The following is a 15849-nucleotide window of genomic DNA, read 5'->3' as shown; positions in this document are numbered from 1 at the left end:
CCTCAAGTGAAATAAGCAACGTAACGAAGGCACGCTCCTCCTAGCGCCTCCTGAGGGGCCACCACAGGCAATGCCTTTCCCACACGAGGTCCCCAAGGCAGAGCCTGTGGCTGACAGTGTCCCAGGGCCACCCCTGCTGCCACTCCTTCCCCGCACCACACACCAAGAGCACACACACGCACACGGGGTTCTTCTGGGCGGATGCTTCCTGGGAGACCACCAACCCCTACAGTCCCTCTGCAAAGGAGGAGCTTCCGAATTCTGGGACACTGGGCTCAGCTCCTTCTTTTAGAATGACCAGAGACAGGCTCATCCTCTCCCTATACCAAGTCCTTCTGGATGAGACTGCTGAAGCTGAACTCAGTCCTTGCAGAACGTGGCAAGTACTTCCCAGGTCTGGAACCTGGGAAGTCAGTGGGCTGACATGAAGGAGCTGAGCTTACACCAATCAAGGGAGTGTGAGGATGTGCATCACTCTCTGCTTTTCTTTCTCTTACTGAATATACAAGAACTTAAAAATGAACAGTGCTAACTGAAGAGTAATTTTCAAAAACAGGACCTCAGGGTAAGCTTCATGGCACAACAGAGTTTAATGTGAATCATGAGATGAGACAAAAGCCTCCTCTAGGGCGATGGGAAGACCCAGCCCTAAACCAGACTCTTGGAAGGGGCTCTGTGGTCATCCATCACCGTAAGGCTCGGGGTGGAGACACATGGACAGGGAGCCCGCACAAAGGCATGTCGGGAGGGCCTCCTTTCTGAGGCACAGCCCCACCTGCTCCTTTTCAGCCCACGACGGGAGCAGAGCCATGTCGGAGCCGTGCCCCACACACGGTGGACGAGGACACAGCCTACTGACAGCTCCTCAGAAATCCTTAGAGATTTTTCCAAACGCAGGTTACCAGGGCTTCTGTAGAGAGAGGGGCAGTAGGACGTGCCGCTGACAGTCCCCCGGGACTTACACTGACTCGCAGTGAGAGCCCGCATCTGCCACCAGGATGGCTCCCAGCACCACCGCGTCACAAGCACCACACTCTCCACTGCGGCACACCCAGATGGCTTGGCAGGCAGGCCGGGCTGGGGAGCTGACAGCAGACACCCGGGACTCTGCTCAGCGTCCTCACCCACAACCTTTCAACTGTAACTGGCAGAGGAGACAGCAGGGAGGGCAGAAGGTGCAGTGACGGCTAGGATGTAGTTCTAGGTTTTGCTAGACATACCTTCAGGGGCCATTCCTGGCTACCTAATTAATCTACCTGTGTATAAGAATTTTCTTAGCTTATTAAAAATTGCAAAAGGCCAGGCATGGTGGCTCATGCCTGTAATCCCAACACTTTGAGAGGCCGAGGTGGGTGGATCACGAGGTCAAGAGTTCAAGACCAGTTTGGTCAAGATGGTGAAACCCCGTCTCTACTAAAAATACAAAAATTAGCCGGGCATGATAGCAGGCGCCTGTAATCCCAGCTATTCGGGAGGCTGAGGCAGAGAATAGCTTGAACCTGGGAGGGAGAGGTTGCAGTGAGCTGAGATCAAGCCGCTGCACTCCAGCTTGGGCAACAGGGTTGAGACTCCATCTCAAAAAAAAAAATAAATAAATAAATACAAGAGTAGGGCCGAACATGGTGGCTCACACTTGTAATCCCAGCACTTTGGGAAGACGAGGAGGGTGGATCACCTGAAGTCAGGAGTTCAAGACCAGTCTGGCCAACATGGTGAAACCCTGTCTCTACTAAAAATACAAAAATTAGCCGGGTGTGGTGGCGGATGCCTGTAATCCCAGCTATCCGGGAGGCTGTGGCAGGAGAATTGCTGGAACCTGGGAGGCGGATGCTGCAGTGAGTCTGCAGTGAGATGAGATCTCGCCACGGCACTCCAGCCGGGGTGACAGAGTGAGACTCTGCTGGGAAAGGGCGGGGATGGCAAGAGTGCCAATACATAGACAATGCTGGGCGAGGCCAGGGATGTTGGGCGAGGGCGGGGATGTTGGGAGAGGGCGGGATGGCAACAGTGCCAACAGGAGGACAAAAGGTTTAGCATTTGACACCTATTCTCTTTTCATTTGGAATACGTTTGGCCTCTGTTCTGAGAACTACAGATCACTCACTATAACAAAACAAGATCCAGAAACTTTCCATTAGCGTGGGGGTGACCATGAAATGCCTGGTCAAAAACCTGGGCACTGATTGTCATAACCATTATGCAACTGGTGTTGCATCCATCAGAATCTAGTTTAAGTATAGTCTTCTCTCTACAGGAGTCTTCGCGGCAGACCCAGCCTGCTCTGTGTCCTCCTGAAATGAAGGAACGTTCTCTCCCATTATTTCTTCTAACAGCTAGGGTAGCAAGCTCCGCCCTCTTCTTTATCTGACCCTCTAAGGACCTCACCATATGTGTGAAGCAGCCCGGCTCCATGTGTATCAGACATGCATGCGCGCGCACGCACACACACACACGCACGCACGCACACCTACCTGGCAAAGGAAATAACGGGGTAGCCCTGCAGTGTGAAAAGCAGTGGGATTTGTGGGTTCCACCTCCTCACCTAAGCATCCCTGGTCTATGCTATGTCACGACCCTCCGCTGAACCACGTCAATGTGAATCCCACACCGTGTCTGTGCGCCTCACCACACCTACTGCCATGGGTGGCACTGGAACTAACCCGTGGACGATCCGATGTGCACCAGGAATAGAAACCAAGCTCTCGCAAAGACAGAGGAGGAGCCAGTGTGTGCACTGCACAGGGTGACACGCCTCCTGTGCCCGAGCCACACGTAACACCTTCCAGGGAGGACCACACGGGGGGTTTTTAAAGGGCAACCCGCTGGGATACAGTTCTTTGTCTTTCCTAAGAAGATCATTGTACATCTGGTCATATGTGGTTTTGAAATCATAAACATTGGGCTTGTCGGGAGCTGGTCCTGGAAGCTTCACATGAGTCCCTGTTCCAAAGGATCGGACGCTGAATCCCCGTTTGCTGAAAGACAAAAGGAGAGAAAAAATCACAGTCACACTAAGACACAAAATTCCAAAAGCAAGGGACAGGAAATGGGATAGAAAGAAAATGAGTAATTTCACTGGCTAATAGTAGAGAACATGTCTTCAAATTTTTAATCTCGGCCGGGCACGGTGGCTCGTGCCTGTAATCCCAGCACTTTAGGAGGCCAAGGTGGGTGGATCACAAAGTCAAGAGATAAAGACCAGCCTGGCCAACATGGTGAAAATACAAAAATTAGCTAGGTGTGGTGGCGGGTGCCTACAATCTCAGCTACTTGGGAGGCTGAGGCAGGAAAATCCATTGAATCCGGGAGGCGGAGGTTGCAGTGAGCTGAGACCACGCCATTGCACTCCAGCAGCCTGGGCAACAGAGCAAGACTCCATCTCAAAAAAAAAAAAAAAAAAAAAAAAAAAAGGCCAGGCACGGTGGCTCACGCCTGTAATCCCAGCACTTTGGGAGGCCGAGGCAGGTGGATTACGAGGTCAGGAGATCGAGACCATCCTGGCTAACATGGTGAAAACTCATCTCTACTAAAAATACAAAAAATTAGCCCGGTGCAGTGGTGGGCGCCTGTAGTCCCAGCTACTCGGGAGGCTGAGGCAGGAGAATGGCGTGAACCTGGGAGGCAGAGCTTGCAGTGAGCCGAGATCATGCCACTGCACTCCAGCCTGGGAGACAGGCTGTAGCAAGTTATACAAAAGCAATCAAACCAGAATTGACAATCACAAAGCCACATCTGAACAGAATAGCTTGTTTAAGGCTTTACTTTAAACTGAAAGGACTGACTGACGTGGACTTGGGGAAGATTTCATCAGAACATTTTAGCCATCGACCAACGTCCTGGCTTTGGAGGATCCAAGTTCACAGGATTCCTAAGGGACTTGCAAAGGTCCAACTGCCCGCTCCACCACAGGAAACTCTGTCTCCGCCAGATTCCCAACACCCCCACGATGCTGGCTCCATGAGAACTGAGACCCAACACCCAAAGGAGTCCCACAGGCTCAGGGGTGCTGCAGGCAGAGAACAGATGCTGCGATGGGTCCGACGGTGCTGGCTCCATGGGAACCGAGACCCAACACCCAAAGAAGTCCCACAGGCTCGGGGTGCTGCAGGCAGAGAATAGATGCCGCGATGGGTCCGACAGTGCTCGTTCCTCAGATTTCCTAGTCATAGGTGAGGAAACTGACCAAATACTTTTCCTAATCAACTGGAGAAAAGAGCTGAACAGGAAACGTGTCATGTGCCACCAATGAGCTCTAGTTCACACAAGGAGAAAGGTCATCTCCAAACGCTGATGGAGTGTGGTAAGATCAGAAAATTCTTCTGTCATCACTGACAACCACACTTAAGTTTGTCACAACAAGTTACATGCAAAAAAGTTACTTTGGCACCAAGCGCGGTGGCTCACACCTGTAATCCAGGCACTTTGGGAGGCCGAGACAAATGGATGACCTGAGGCCGGGAGTTTCAGACTAGCCTGGCCAGGAGGCGAAACCCCAACTCCGTTTCTACTAAAAAAAAAAAAAAAAAAAAAAAAAAAATTAGCTGGGCGTGGTGGTGCGCGCCTGTAGTCCCAGCTACTTGGGAGGCTGAAGCATGAGAATCGCTTGAACCCAGCAGGCAGAAGTTGCAGAGATTGGAGATCTCACCACTGCACTCCAGCCTGGGCAAAAGAGCGAGACTCTGTCTCAAAAAATCAACAACAAAAGTTACTTTGATATAGAACATGTGTTCTTTTAAAGTCAGAACTGATACTTATAATTACCTAAAAAATATAGACTTCTCAACCTAGCTTTATTTATAAATCACAAAAGGTTTGCATCTGAAGGAATCTGCCTGGCTCAGGGCACAGGGTGCACATACACTTCCATTAACACTAAACTCCTCTCACAGGCCTGTCATCCTCGTTCAGAAAAGTGCCGCTGTTTCGCTCCTGAGCAAGAATGACACGCAAACGCGTGAGGAGTTCCACATTATTAAAAAAAAAAAAAAAAAGAAAAGTAAGGCTGGGCGTGGTGACTCACACCTGTAATCCCACACTTTGGGAGGCCGAGGTGGGCGGATCATGAGGTCAGGATATCAAGACCAGCCTGGCTAACATGGTGAAACCCCATCTCTACTAAAAATACAAAAAATTAGGCGGGCATGGTGGCGGTTGCCTGTATAGTCCCAGCTACTTGGGAGGCTGAGGCAGGAGAATCGCTTGAATCCAGGAGGCAGAGGTTGCAGTGAGCTGAGATCGCGCCACTACATTCCAGCCTGGGCAACAAGAGCGAGACCCAGTCTCAAAAAAAAAAAAAAAAAAATTACTGAATGATGAATGAGTAACAGTGTCACAAGGGAGGAAAAACTCAGGCAGACGAGGCTGCTGGAGTATAACCAGCCTCTATGTGGATAATGGGGCAACACCCAGCAAGTGAAAACCACCTGTGCCTTTCTCACAGACGCTGGCTTCTAGAAACCCGCCCTACGGACATACACGTGCCTCTGCAACGTGACTGCCTGCAGGATGTCCACTGCCGGCCTTCCATAGCCACAAAAGAACAGACAAGTCGAATATCCATCCATGGGGCAGGACAGTCCGTGCGGCTCCACACACACCTCCAAGGATGAGTAGAGGAAGCAACAGAGCCCGAGGGCACCCTGCTGCACCACAACACACGTCACCCATGCACACATCGAGAAGACGTGCTCATCTAGTGTACGTGAAACACCTGAGTCCCCTGAGGCTGATGACAGCTGTATCAGTCCTTACATCCCTAGATATCCTGAGCTACACAACCCAGCTCCCCAAACATCTACCACACACGGCCAGAAATGTGGCACAACACCAGCGATTCATGACTACAAACCCGTGTCCACGGCACCCGGACTGTGAAATGAACGTGAAAATGCTAAAATTAAAATTCCTGACATTCAGTCATAACCACAGATCCGATGGAAACGTGAGGTTAAAGCAATAAAGTCAACTGTTGGTTGTGACTGAGAGGGTGATGGAGGCCCACACACAGGGCACACCACAGGGAGCACACCCAAAGAACAAGCCTAAAATGACTTCCTTACCAATTCAGACAACGTACAATAAAATATGTTCCGTCAAAGCACAAACAAGGGCCGGACGTGGTGGCTCACTTGAGGTCAGGAGTTTGACACCAGCTTGGCCAACATGGTGAAACCCTATCTCTACTAAAAATACAAAAATTAGTCGTGGTGGCCCACGCCTGTAATCCCAGCTACTCGGGAGGCTGAGGCAGGAGAATTGCGTGAACCCCAGAGGCGGAGGTTGCAGTGAGCCGAGATCGCGCCACTGCACTCCAGCCTGGACAACAGAGAGAGACTCTGTTTCAAAAAAAAAAAAAAAAAGCACAAACAAGCCTAGGATCAGCGTGATCACAGCAGCCAAAGGAGACAGCCTGTGTCCCAACACTAACAAGAACTCACCACCTGCTGGACGTTCCTTTAAGCAAGCCTATTTAAAAACAAAATGCAGTTTGTTTTTCCCCCAACAAAATGTTCACGAATGGCAAAAAGGCTATTTGGCAACAGAAGCAGCATTTCTCCTAAACTGATGCAACTGACAGGGCAGCCAGCTTGCCACTCAACAGTGTTTCTTACATAAAAGCAAGTACAGCTTGGAAAACACTCCTGACACCAACAGGCTTCGCCTGAAGGGCCGACGCCTTTGTAAACTAATCTTTCAGACAAGCATGTGTCTGGTATGCCAAAAAATTGTCTTTACAAGTACCAAAAATCTATCAGAGGGCTTGTAATCCCAGTACTTTGGGAGACTAAGCAGGTGGATCAGTTCAGGTCAGGAGTTTGAGACCAGCCTGGCCAATATGACAAAACCCTGTCTCTACTTAAAAAAAAAAAAAAGCCAGGCGTGGTGGTGCGCGCCTGTAATCTCAGTTACTCTGGAGGCTGAGGCTGGAGAATCGCTTGAACCCGGGAGGTGGAGGTCGCAGTGGGCCCCGTGATGGTGCCACTGCACTCCAGCCTGGGTGACAAAGTGAGACTGTCTCAAAAAAACTCCAAAAAAACTATCATAAAGAAGCTATCAGGCGGGGCGCGGTGGCTCACGTATGTAATCCCAACACTTTGGGAGGCGGAGGACAGATCACCTGAGGTTGGGAGTTTGAGACTAGCCTGACCAACATCGAGAAACCCCGTCTCTACTAAAAATACAAAATTAGCCGGGCGTGGTGGTGCATGCCTGTAATCCCAGCTACTTGGGAGGCCAGGAGTTCAATACCAGCCTGGACAACACAGTAAGACCCTGTCTGTAAAAATAAATAAATAAATAAGGCCAGGCACGGTGGCTCACGCCTGTAATCCTAGCACTTTGGGAAGCCAAGGCGGGCGGATCACCTGAGGTCAGGAGGTTGAGACCAGCCTGGCCAACTTGGTGAAACCCTGTCTCTACTAAAAATACAAAAAAATTAGCTGGGTATGGTAGCGCATGTCTGTAGTCCCAGCTACGCAGGAGGCTGAGGCAAGAGAATCGCTTGAACTAGGGAGGCAGAGGCTGCAGTCAGCCGAGATCGCGCCACTGCACTCCAGCCTGGGCGACAGAATGAGACTCTATCTCAAAAAAAAAGAGAAAAAAACAAAAACAAAAAACCACAAAACAAACAAACAAAAAACCTAACTGGTTCCAAGGGGACACTTTAATCCTTGGAGTACCAAGCGCAGGAGGCTCTGTGGAAACATAAGGCAGTCTTCTAGCGCTGTCCCAAAACATAAGGACTCCCAGGACTCTGGTATTTGAAACAATTTAGTCTCTAACATCAAAGATGATCACCCCAGAACACGCTAAGATGTGGACACTTACTATCACTTGGATTTATCAGGAAAATAAGAGTCCACGCTGATTTTCAATAGGGTGAAATTGTTACTGTGTCTGTTTTTAGAGACAGGGACTTGGTCTGTCGTCCAGGCAGGAGTTCAGTGGCGCAGTCATAGCTCACAGTCATAGCTCACCGCAGCCTTAACCTCTTGGGCTCAAGTGATCTTGCTGCCCCGTCTCCCAAGCAGCCAGAAAGACAGGCATGTGCAACCACACGTGGCTAATTTGTAAAATGTTTTGTAATGATGGTGGGTCTCACTGTGTTGCCCGGGGCTCAAACTCCTGGGCTCAAGCAATCCTCCTCCCTCAGCCTCCCAAAGTACTGGACTATAGGCAAAGAGCTACCTTGCCAGGCCCAAAATTTTTAAAAGGGGCGAGGTTCACTGATCAACTAGCTACTGTGCATGTTCAGTTAACTACAATTGCTTTTGACAATTTTATTTCAGCTTTCCTGTGCAGTTTTACGTAGCCCTACCCAACTGCATACACAATTTTCCTGCTTTTTTCACTTTATAAGCATTTGCTAGGCTTTTCACAAACATCGTTTTTAATGCCTAAAAGACTCTCTAAATCTGACTTTCACAAGCTTTCCTAGTGTAATAGAAAAACACTATCACACAGAGTTCCTAAGTATTAAAACTCTCTAAATAAACCCAAATGAATGGACAAAGGACATAAATAGGTAATTTTCAAAAGCAAAAATGCTCTGGGTGTGGTGCCTCACACCTGTAATCCAAATACTTTGGGGCGCTGAGGCAGGAGGATCTATTTAGCCCAGATATTCAAGGCTGAAGTGGTGAGCTATGATCACGTCACTGCACTCCAGCCTTACTCTGGCTCGGAAAAAAAAACAACAAAAAAAAAGGGAAAATGACAACAGACATAAATTCCAACTTCAATAAGGCCGAGCGAGAAAACCGAGACACAGAAGAACACCCTGCCGACCAGAGGCCACTGAGCAGAAGTGGAGTGAAACCTAAGAGTCTGAAGGATTTCCTGCCCTTGTTACCCCCGAGACCCCAGTCCTGATGTGGAGGAAGAGCCACCTGCAAGATGGACACAAGCCACAAGCTATGCTGTGAACCTGGGCACTCAGCGCCAATGCCACCAGCCTGTGAGTCTCTGCAGGGACCCCCTCCCCCCACAAAATCGGACTGCCAAATTCTCCCATTTGACAGAGGTATTATAGAAAATTGTTTGTATGAATAATGAAAATAAACCTCGTGGCAAAAAAAGGAAACTAATGATGTTAATACTAACTATGGAGCAGACAACAGAACAAGAGCTTATCCCCCAATGCATGCGTGAACACATGGAGAGACAGATGGACACCAAAATGGTACTTCTGAGGGACCACTTTCATTTTCTACAGTAAGAATTTCTGCAATAAGCAGGCCGGGCGTGGTGGCTCACGCCTGTAATCCCAGCACTTTGGGAGGCCGAGGCGGGCAGATCACCAGGTCAGGAGATCGAGACCACCCTGGCTAACACGGTCAAACCCCGTCTCTACTAAAAATACAAAAAATTAGCTGGGCATGGTGGCAGGCGCCTGTAGTCCCAGCTACTCGGAAAGTTTGAAGGAGAATCGCTTCAACCTGGGAGGCAGAGGTTGCAGTGAGCCAAGATCGTGTCATTGCACTCCAGCCTGGGCAACAGACGAGACTCCAACTCCAAAAAAAAAAAAAAAAAAAGGAAATTGAAGGTCCATGTCTAAATTAAATTCATGATATCCATATTCATGACATCCGTAATAGATGTCATCTTAAACTTACTTCCTTTTGACTCTCTTCTGAGTCTACTCTTTTATGAGTAAATTTGAATGATGGCGGCACAGGTAAAAGCACACCGAAGAATTCATTATTCAGAGGTGCTCTCCGCTCCTTTTCCAGAGACAACAGCTCTGCCAGCAATGGCCACTGGCCACTCTGAACTAAAAAGGACTTGGTCATCTTCAGTCATCGTCTCAGCGAGGTTGTAAGATTGGCATAACTTTAAAACAGCCACTAAACCTGATTTTATTAACAAAATAGCTAAATAATTTTTTTTTTTTTGAGACGGAGTCTCGCTCTGTCACCCAGGCTGGAGTGCAGTGGCCAGATCTCAGCTCACTGCAAGCTCTGCTTCCCGCTTCCCAGGTTCACGCCATTCTCCTGACTCAGCCTCCCGAGTAGCTAGGACTACAGGCGCCCGTCACCATGCCTGGCTCATTTTTTTGTATTTTTAGTAGAGACAGGGTTTCACCATGTTAGCCAAAATGGTCTCTATCCCTGACCTCTCGATCCGCCTGCCTCAGCCTCCCAAAGTGCTGGGATTACAGGCGTGAGCCACCGTGCCCGGTCCTAAATAGAATTTTTAAAACATTTCCTTTTGTTAAGATTTCTACTCCATCTTGCCGGGCGCAGTGGCTCACGCCTGTAATCCCAGCACTTTGGGAGGCCCAGGCGGGCAGATCACCAGGTCAGGAGATCGAGACCATCCTGGCTAACACGGTGAAAGCCCGTCTCTACTAAAAATAGAAAAAAATTAGCCGGGCGTCGTGGCGGGCGCCTTAAGTCCCAGCTACTCAGGAGGCTGAGGCAGGAGGATGGTGTGAACCCAGGAGGCAGAGCTTGCAGTGAGCCAAGATAGCGTCATTGCACTCCAGCCTGGGCTACAGAGACTCTACCTCAAGAAAAAAAAAATTCTACTCCATCATTTATTTATTTATTTATTTTATTTATTTAAGATGGACTCTTGCTGTGTCGCCCAGGCTGGAGTGCAGTGGCATGATCTCGGCTCACTGCAAGCTCCGCCTCCCGGGTTCATGTCATTCTCCTGCCTCAGCCTCCCGAGTAACAAGGACTACAGGCGCCCGCCACCATGCCCGGCTAATTTTTTTGTATTTTCAGTAGAGACGGTGTTTCACTGTGTCAGCCAGGATGGTCTCAATCTCCTGACCTTGTGATCCGCCCACCTCAGCCTCCCAAGGTGCTGAGATTACAGGTGTGAGCCACTGTGCCAGGCCTACTCCATCTTTATTATGCAGATACAGCAGAAAATCTTGAACAAAGGATCATCAAGGAGAACCAGCAGAACCAGAAGGTCTCCAGCCCACTTGTTATTCCAATTAACAATAATTTTGTCTTGGGGGGGGTGGGGGGGTAAGCCTTGCATTGTTTTGCTTAAATGTATCACATTTTTACAGGTAACTGCAGTTTATAAATGAAGATCCAGCATATTTCTAGTTTTAAAAACCTTTGGCTGGATGCGGTGGCTGATGCCTGTAATCCCAGCACTTTGGGAGGCCGAGGCGGGCAGATCACCTGAGGTCGGGAGTTCGAGATTAGCCTGGCCAGTATGGTGAAACTCCGTCTCTACTAAATACACAAAAAAAAGCCGGGTGCGGTGGCTCACGCCTGTAATCCTAGCACGTTGGGAGACCGAGGCGGGCGGATCACGAGGTCAGAAGATAGAGACCATCCTGGCTAACACGGTGAAACTCCGTCTCTACTAAAAATACAAAAAAAAAAAAATAGCCAGGCGTGGTGGTGGGCGCCTGTAGTCCCAGCTACTCGGGAGGCTGAGGCAGGAGAATCGCTTGAACTAGGGAGGCAGAGGTTGCAGTGAGCCGAGATCGCGCTACTGCACTCCAGTTTGGGAGACAGAGCGAGACTCTATCTCAAAAAAAGAAAAAAAGAAAAAGAATCAGCAGATCATGAACACTGACACTGATTTTTGGGAGGTGTTTTTTGGCCTCCAACTCCTGACTTCAGGTGATCCGCGTGCCTCGGCCTCCCAAAGTGGTGGGACTACACGCGTGAGCCACCGTGCCTGGCCCACGTGACACTGTTAAAGAGAGAAAAAAAAAAGAAGGACTGCTAATTTTCCCAAGTTTCTCAGGAAAGTTATAGCTGGACTGCGATAAGAGAAGCGAGACACTGTTTTCATTTAAAGTTCACGTAGGTAACTTTTGGGGGAAAAAAGCCGTTTCAATTTGGTCTTACTACCAAAGTTGACACATACCAAATTTTAACTGTAAGTCAAGTGGTCAGTTTCTCAGTTTGCTGTGTGACTGAACAAAAAAACTTATCAAGCAGGAATAAACTTTCATTAGACATATGCTACACAAGAGTCACAGAAGGCCAGCTAGCAGCGAATACAAACTAGCAGAGCCAAACCAAATCCACGTTGTATTCCAGAAACTACCGGTTGGAGGCGTTCCAGGGAGGAAAAGAGGATCTTTTCCAAAAGAAAACAAGTAGCAAACACACAAATCCATGGCATTAAAAAAATAGACCGCTTTGTTATTTACAACATCGTTCTATGCCGAGATTATGTTGCGCGCGTTTCCAGCAAAGGTGGCCAACGACGCACACGAAATACCATGATCGGCCGCCGCCGCGCAGTTCCTCGCCTCGGCCGCTACCCTCGCCCCCCCGGGCCCGGCCTCGGGGAGCTCGAAGGACCACCGGACAGCGGGCGCCTCGTCCCGGAACCTGCCTTCCCTGCGATGCCCGCCCGCGTGTGGGCGCCGCGCGCTGCCGTCCAGCTGCCATCCCAAGCAGCCGACCCACGAGCGCGGCCCGGCCCGGCTTCCTCTCCGGGCTCTCGGCGCGGGCCAGAGGAAATCGGGGAAGAGGACCGGTGGCCGGAGCAGAGCGCGCGGGGACAGGGTGGAGTCCAACTACCTGAGGATGTTGTGCGCCTCCATGCTCCGGTTCTGGTTGCTCGAGCACACCACCGCCACCCGCAGCGGGGACGACGGCATGGCGGCGGCCGCAAAGCCCGCGGCTCTCCCGCTTGGGTTCCCACCCCACCGCGGCGCTTCCGCGCGAGCAAAATGGCGGCCGCGGCGGCCGGAAGCGGGCGACGCGAAACGCCGGCGCCGGCGGCGTAGCGTGCGGCGTCTGCGCGGCGACCTCCCCGCCCACCCCGGACGCCGGGCCGCGGACGGAGCGCAGGCACTGGCCTTCGGGCGCGCTGCACTCGGCGAGGCCGGGGGCGGCCAACGCCGCGCCAGCCCCCGGCGTCCGCAGCAGAGACTCGCACTCCACAAGGCCCGGCTGAGCGTCACGGCGATAAGCCCCGGCGTCCTGACGTCAGCACCCCGCGCCGGCGCCTAGTGTGACGCACACGACGTGCCGAACGCTAGGACGTCACAAGGTGTCGCCGCCGCCTTTGGGAACTATGGGAATTGCCGCGCTTACCCGAGATAGCATTGAGGACCGTTCCGCGGTGCGGCGTCTCGTCTCAGGACGATTTTGTGCGTTCCCTAGGTCCCCGTGGGGCCCATAGTTCTCACTTCTGCCACCCCAGAGTCGTCGCGCTTCACTAGACCCGCTTCCTCCGCTGTCCTGGAGGCCCACAGACATTCCCGCATTCTGAGGCTCGCTCCCGTCCCGGGCCGCTGTTACCGGCGTCCGGCCCCGGCTCATACAAGCAGGAGCACATCGCTCTTTCATGAAAGCCCTTCAACATTTAACGTTTAAATGCGAGGGCCGACCTTTGCCAGACCTGGTTGGGAGTGCACGTTGTCTAGGGTCTTCCTCGCCTCGGGCTTCCTTGGAGAGGCCGCCGGCTGGTCTGAGATTTGGGTCCAGTTACAGTAAATCCAGTCGCCGCGAGTGTGTTATTCCTCAGCAATGCTTGTCTGCCTGGATGCAGCCTCGCAATGGGCAGTGGGTTGATGTTTTGCTGTGGGAGCGACACGGACGGGAGAGGGAGTGATAATGATTGTCAACCTAATAACAGGCTCTCTAACTGAAAATGATATTATTTGGGAATAGGGCCTTGGCGAATATGCGTGCCATGGTAAACGGTTTGCGCATTCAGTAAAGTAATGGTTTTTAAAGAAAAAATGAAGAGGAAGATAATGGTTTGGAAATAATTAACCTTGGCTACAAAGAACAGTAACAAATGTACTCCCATTCCAGGGTTGGACAGGCAGTTGCTGGGCAGCTGTCCTTGCTGAAGCATTTTTTGTGTAAGATTGCCTTAATGCAAGGTTGTGGTCTTTGCAGAATCTTGTGATAGTTTTTCTTATTATTTATTCATGAGAACTCTCCCTTCATGGCCTTTCCCAGCTGTCTTTGTCAAGGTATTTTTTAAACATAAGTGAGTCCACTTTTATTTGACAACTTGGGTATTTTCCCCTTTTGATTGAGATCCTTCTCCAAATGCATCACTGATGAGTCATCCTGTAATTAGGTTTTGCTAGTCCCCGTGCTGGGATGAACTTGTCCCAGATAGCTAGTCTGGTCCCACACTGGAGAGAGTGGCTGCTGGGAATCATTGTCAAAACCCTTTTTTTTACCATATTTGAGCATCAAAGGCGGTTTGAATGGTGTGGCTCTCAGGATAAGTCTAACCTGGAGTCCATTATTAACTTCAATTTTTGTTACTTCTGTAGTCTATCATCTCAAAGTGCTGTGTCAGCATTATTCTGTTAGAAATTGTAGGCCGGGCGCGGTGTCTCACACTTGTAATCCCAGCACTTTGGAAGGCCGAGGCGGGCGGATAACGAGGTCAGGAGATCGAGACCACGGTGAAACCCCGTCTCTACAAAAAAAATTAGCCGGGCGTGGTGGCGGGCGCCTGTAGTCCCAGCTACTTGGAGAGGCTGAGGCAGGAGAATGGCGTGAACCCGGGAGGCGGAGCTTGCAGTGAGCCGAGATTGCGCCACTGCACTCCAGCCTGGGCGACAGAGCGAGACTCCGTCTCAAAAAAAAAAAAGAAATTGTACTTGTAGCTGGGCGCGGTGGCTCATCCCTGTAATCCCAGCACTTTGGGAGGCAGAGGCGGGTGGATCACCTGAGGTCAGGAGTTCAAGAACAGCGTGACCAACATGGAGAAACCCCGTCTCTACTAAAAATACAAAATTAGCCGGGGTGGTGGTGCATGCCTGTAATCCTAGCTACTAGGGAGGCTGAGGCAGGAGAATCGCTTGAATCCGGGAGGCAGAGGTTGCGGTGAGCCGAGATCGCACCATTGCACTCCAGTCTGGGCAAAAAGCGAAAGAAAAAAATGTACTTTTAGGTCAGGCGCAGTGGCTCACGCCTGTAATCCCAGCACTTTGGGAGGCCGAGGCGGGTGGAACACGAGGTCAAGAGATAGAGACCATCCTGGCCGACATGGTGAAACCCTGTCTCTACTAAAAATACAAAAGTTAGCCAGGTGTGGTGGTGCGCGCTTGTAGTCTCAGCTACTCAGGAGGCTGAGGCAGGAGAATCACTTAAAGCCGGGAGGCGGAGGTTGCAGTGAGCTGAGATTTTGCCTATGCAGTTCAGCCTGGCAACAGAGTGAGACTCCATCTCAAAAAAATAAGAAATTGTACTTTTGCAAAATATGGCAATGAATAAGTTTAAAAGGGGAAAATACAAGGTAAAATCAATAATAATATGACTATCCCAGTTTGCATATTGGTTTTGACCCATGAACCTAGCCTTAAAGGAAAGCAATTAAAAAGAAAAAAATTAGAAAACAAAAATAGAAAAATAGAAAAAAAAAATTTTTTTTTTTGAGACGCGGTCTTGCTCTGTTGCCCAGGCTGGAGTACAGTGGCACAGTCTCGGCTCACTGCAACCTCCACCTCCCAGGTTCAAGCAATTCTCCTGCCTCAGCCTCCCAAGTAGCTGGGATTACAGGCGCCCACCACCACACCCGGCTATTTTTTTGTATTTTTAGTATAGACAGGGTTTCACTATGTTGGCCAGGCTGGTTTCGAACTCCTGACCTCAAGTGATCCACCCACCTCGGCCACCCAAAGTGCTAGAATTACAGGCATGAGCCATCACACCCGGCCGAAAAATAGAAATTAAAGGAAGCCAACTGAATAAAATGGCCATAGGAAATTAGATGAGACTTGTAACCATGTGCCTGTTTTCTTTTTGTGTGTAAATGGATCTCAGTGTTCCAGAGGAATTTACCCACATACAGCATATAGTATTGACATACTTAATACCTTATTTAACCAGTAGGTACTAAAGATCTCTTAGGTCAGGTTTTTGTGAAGTTACCAGCAGAAGCTAT

At 50.1% G+C, this 15849-nt stretch overlaps 1 protein-coding gene across 2 annotated transcripts in view; it reads right to left on the bottom strand.

Annotated features, from left to right (window-relative positions):
* SSU72 (SSU72 homolog, RNA polymerase II CTD phosphatase) overlaps positions 1-15275 on the bottom strand; it is a 35971-nt gene extending 20696 nt beyond the window's left edge. The window contains exons 1-3 of one of the 2 annotated variants that reach the window (XM_063632083.1): positions 12510-15275; positions 2661-2975; positions 567-910 (exon numbers count right to left, since the gene is read on the bottom strand). In XM_063632083.1, the coding sequence (XP_063488153.1) occupies positions 649-910; positions 2661-2975; positions 12510-12589 (657 nt within the window). In that variant the 5' untranslated portion in view covers positions 12590-15275 and the 3' untranslated portion in view covers positions 567-648. Of the gene's footprint in view, positions 1-566; positions 911-2660; positions 2976-12509 lie in introns of those variants that run through there. The other variant, XM_055262653.2, reaches the window with a different exon arrangement.
* Positions 15276-15849: the final 574 nt, after the last annotated feature.

This window comes from Symphalangus syndactylus, chromosome 22 (genome assembly GCF_028878055.3).
Source record: "Symphalangus syndactylus isolate Jambi chromosome 22, NHGRI_mSymSyn1-v2.1_pri, whole genome shotgun sequence".
NCBI classification, from domain to species: Eukaryota; Metazoa; Chordata; class Mammalia; order Primates; family Hylobatidae; genus Symphalangus; species Symphalangus syndactylus.
The sequence above is the reverse complement of the archived record's forward strand: the minus strand, read 5'-3'. Positions and strand labels throughout refer to the sequence as shown.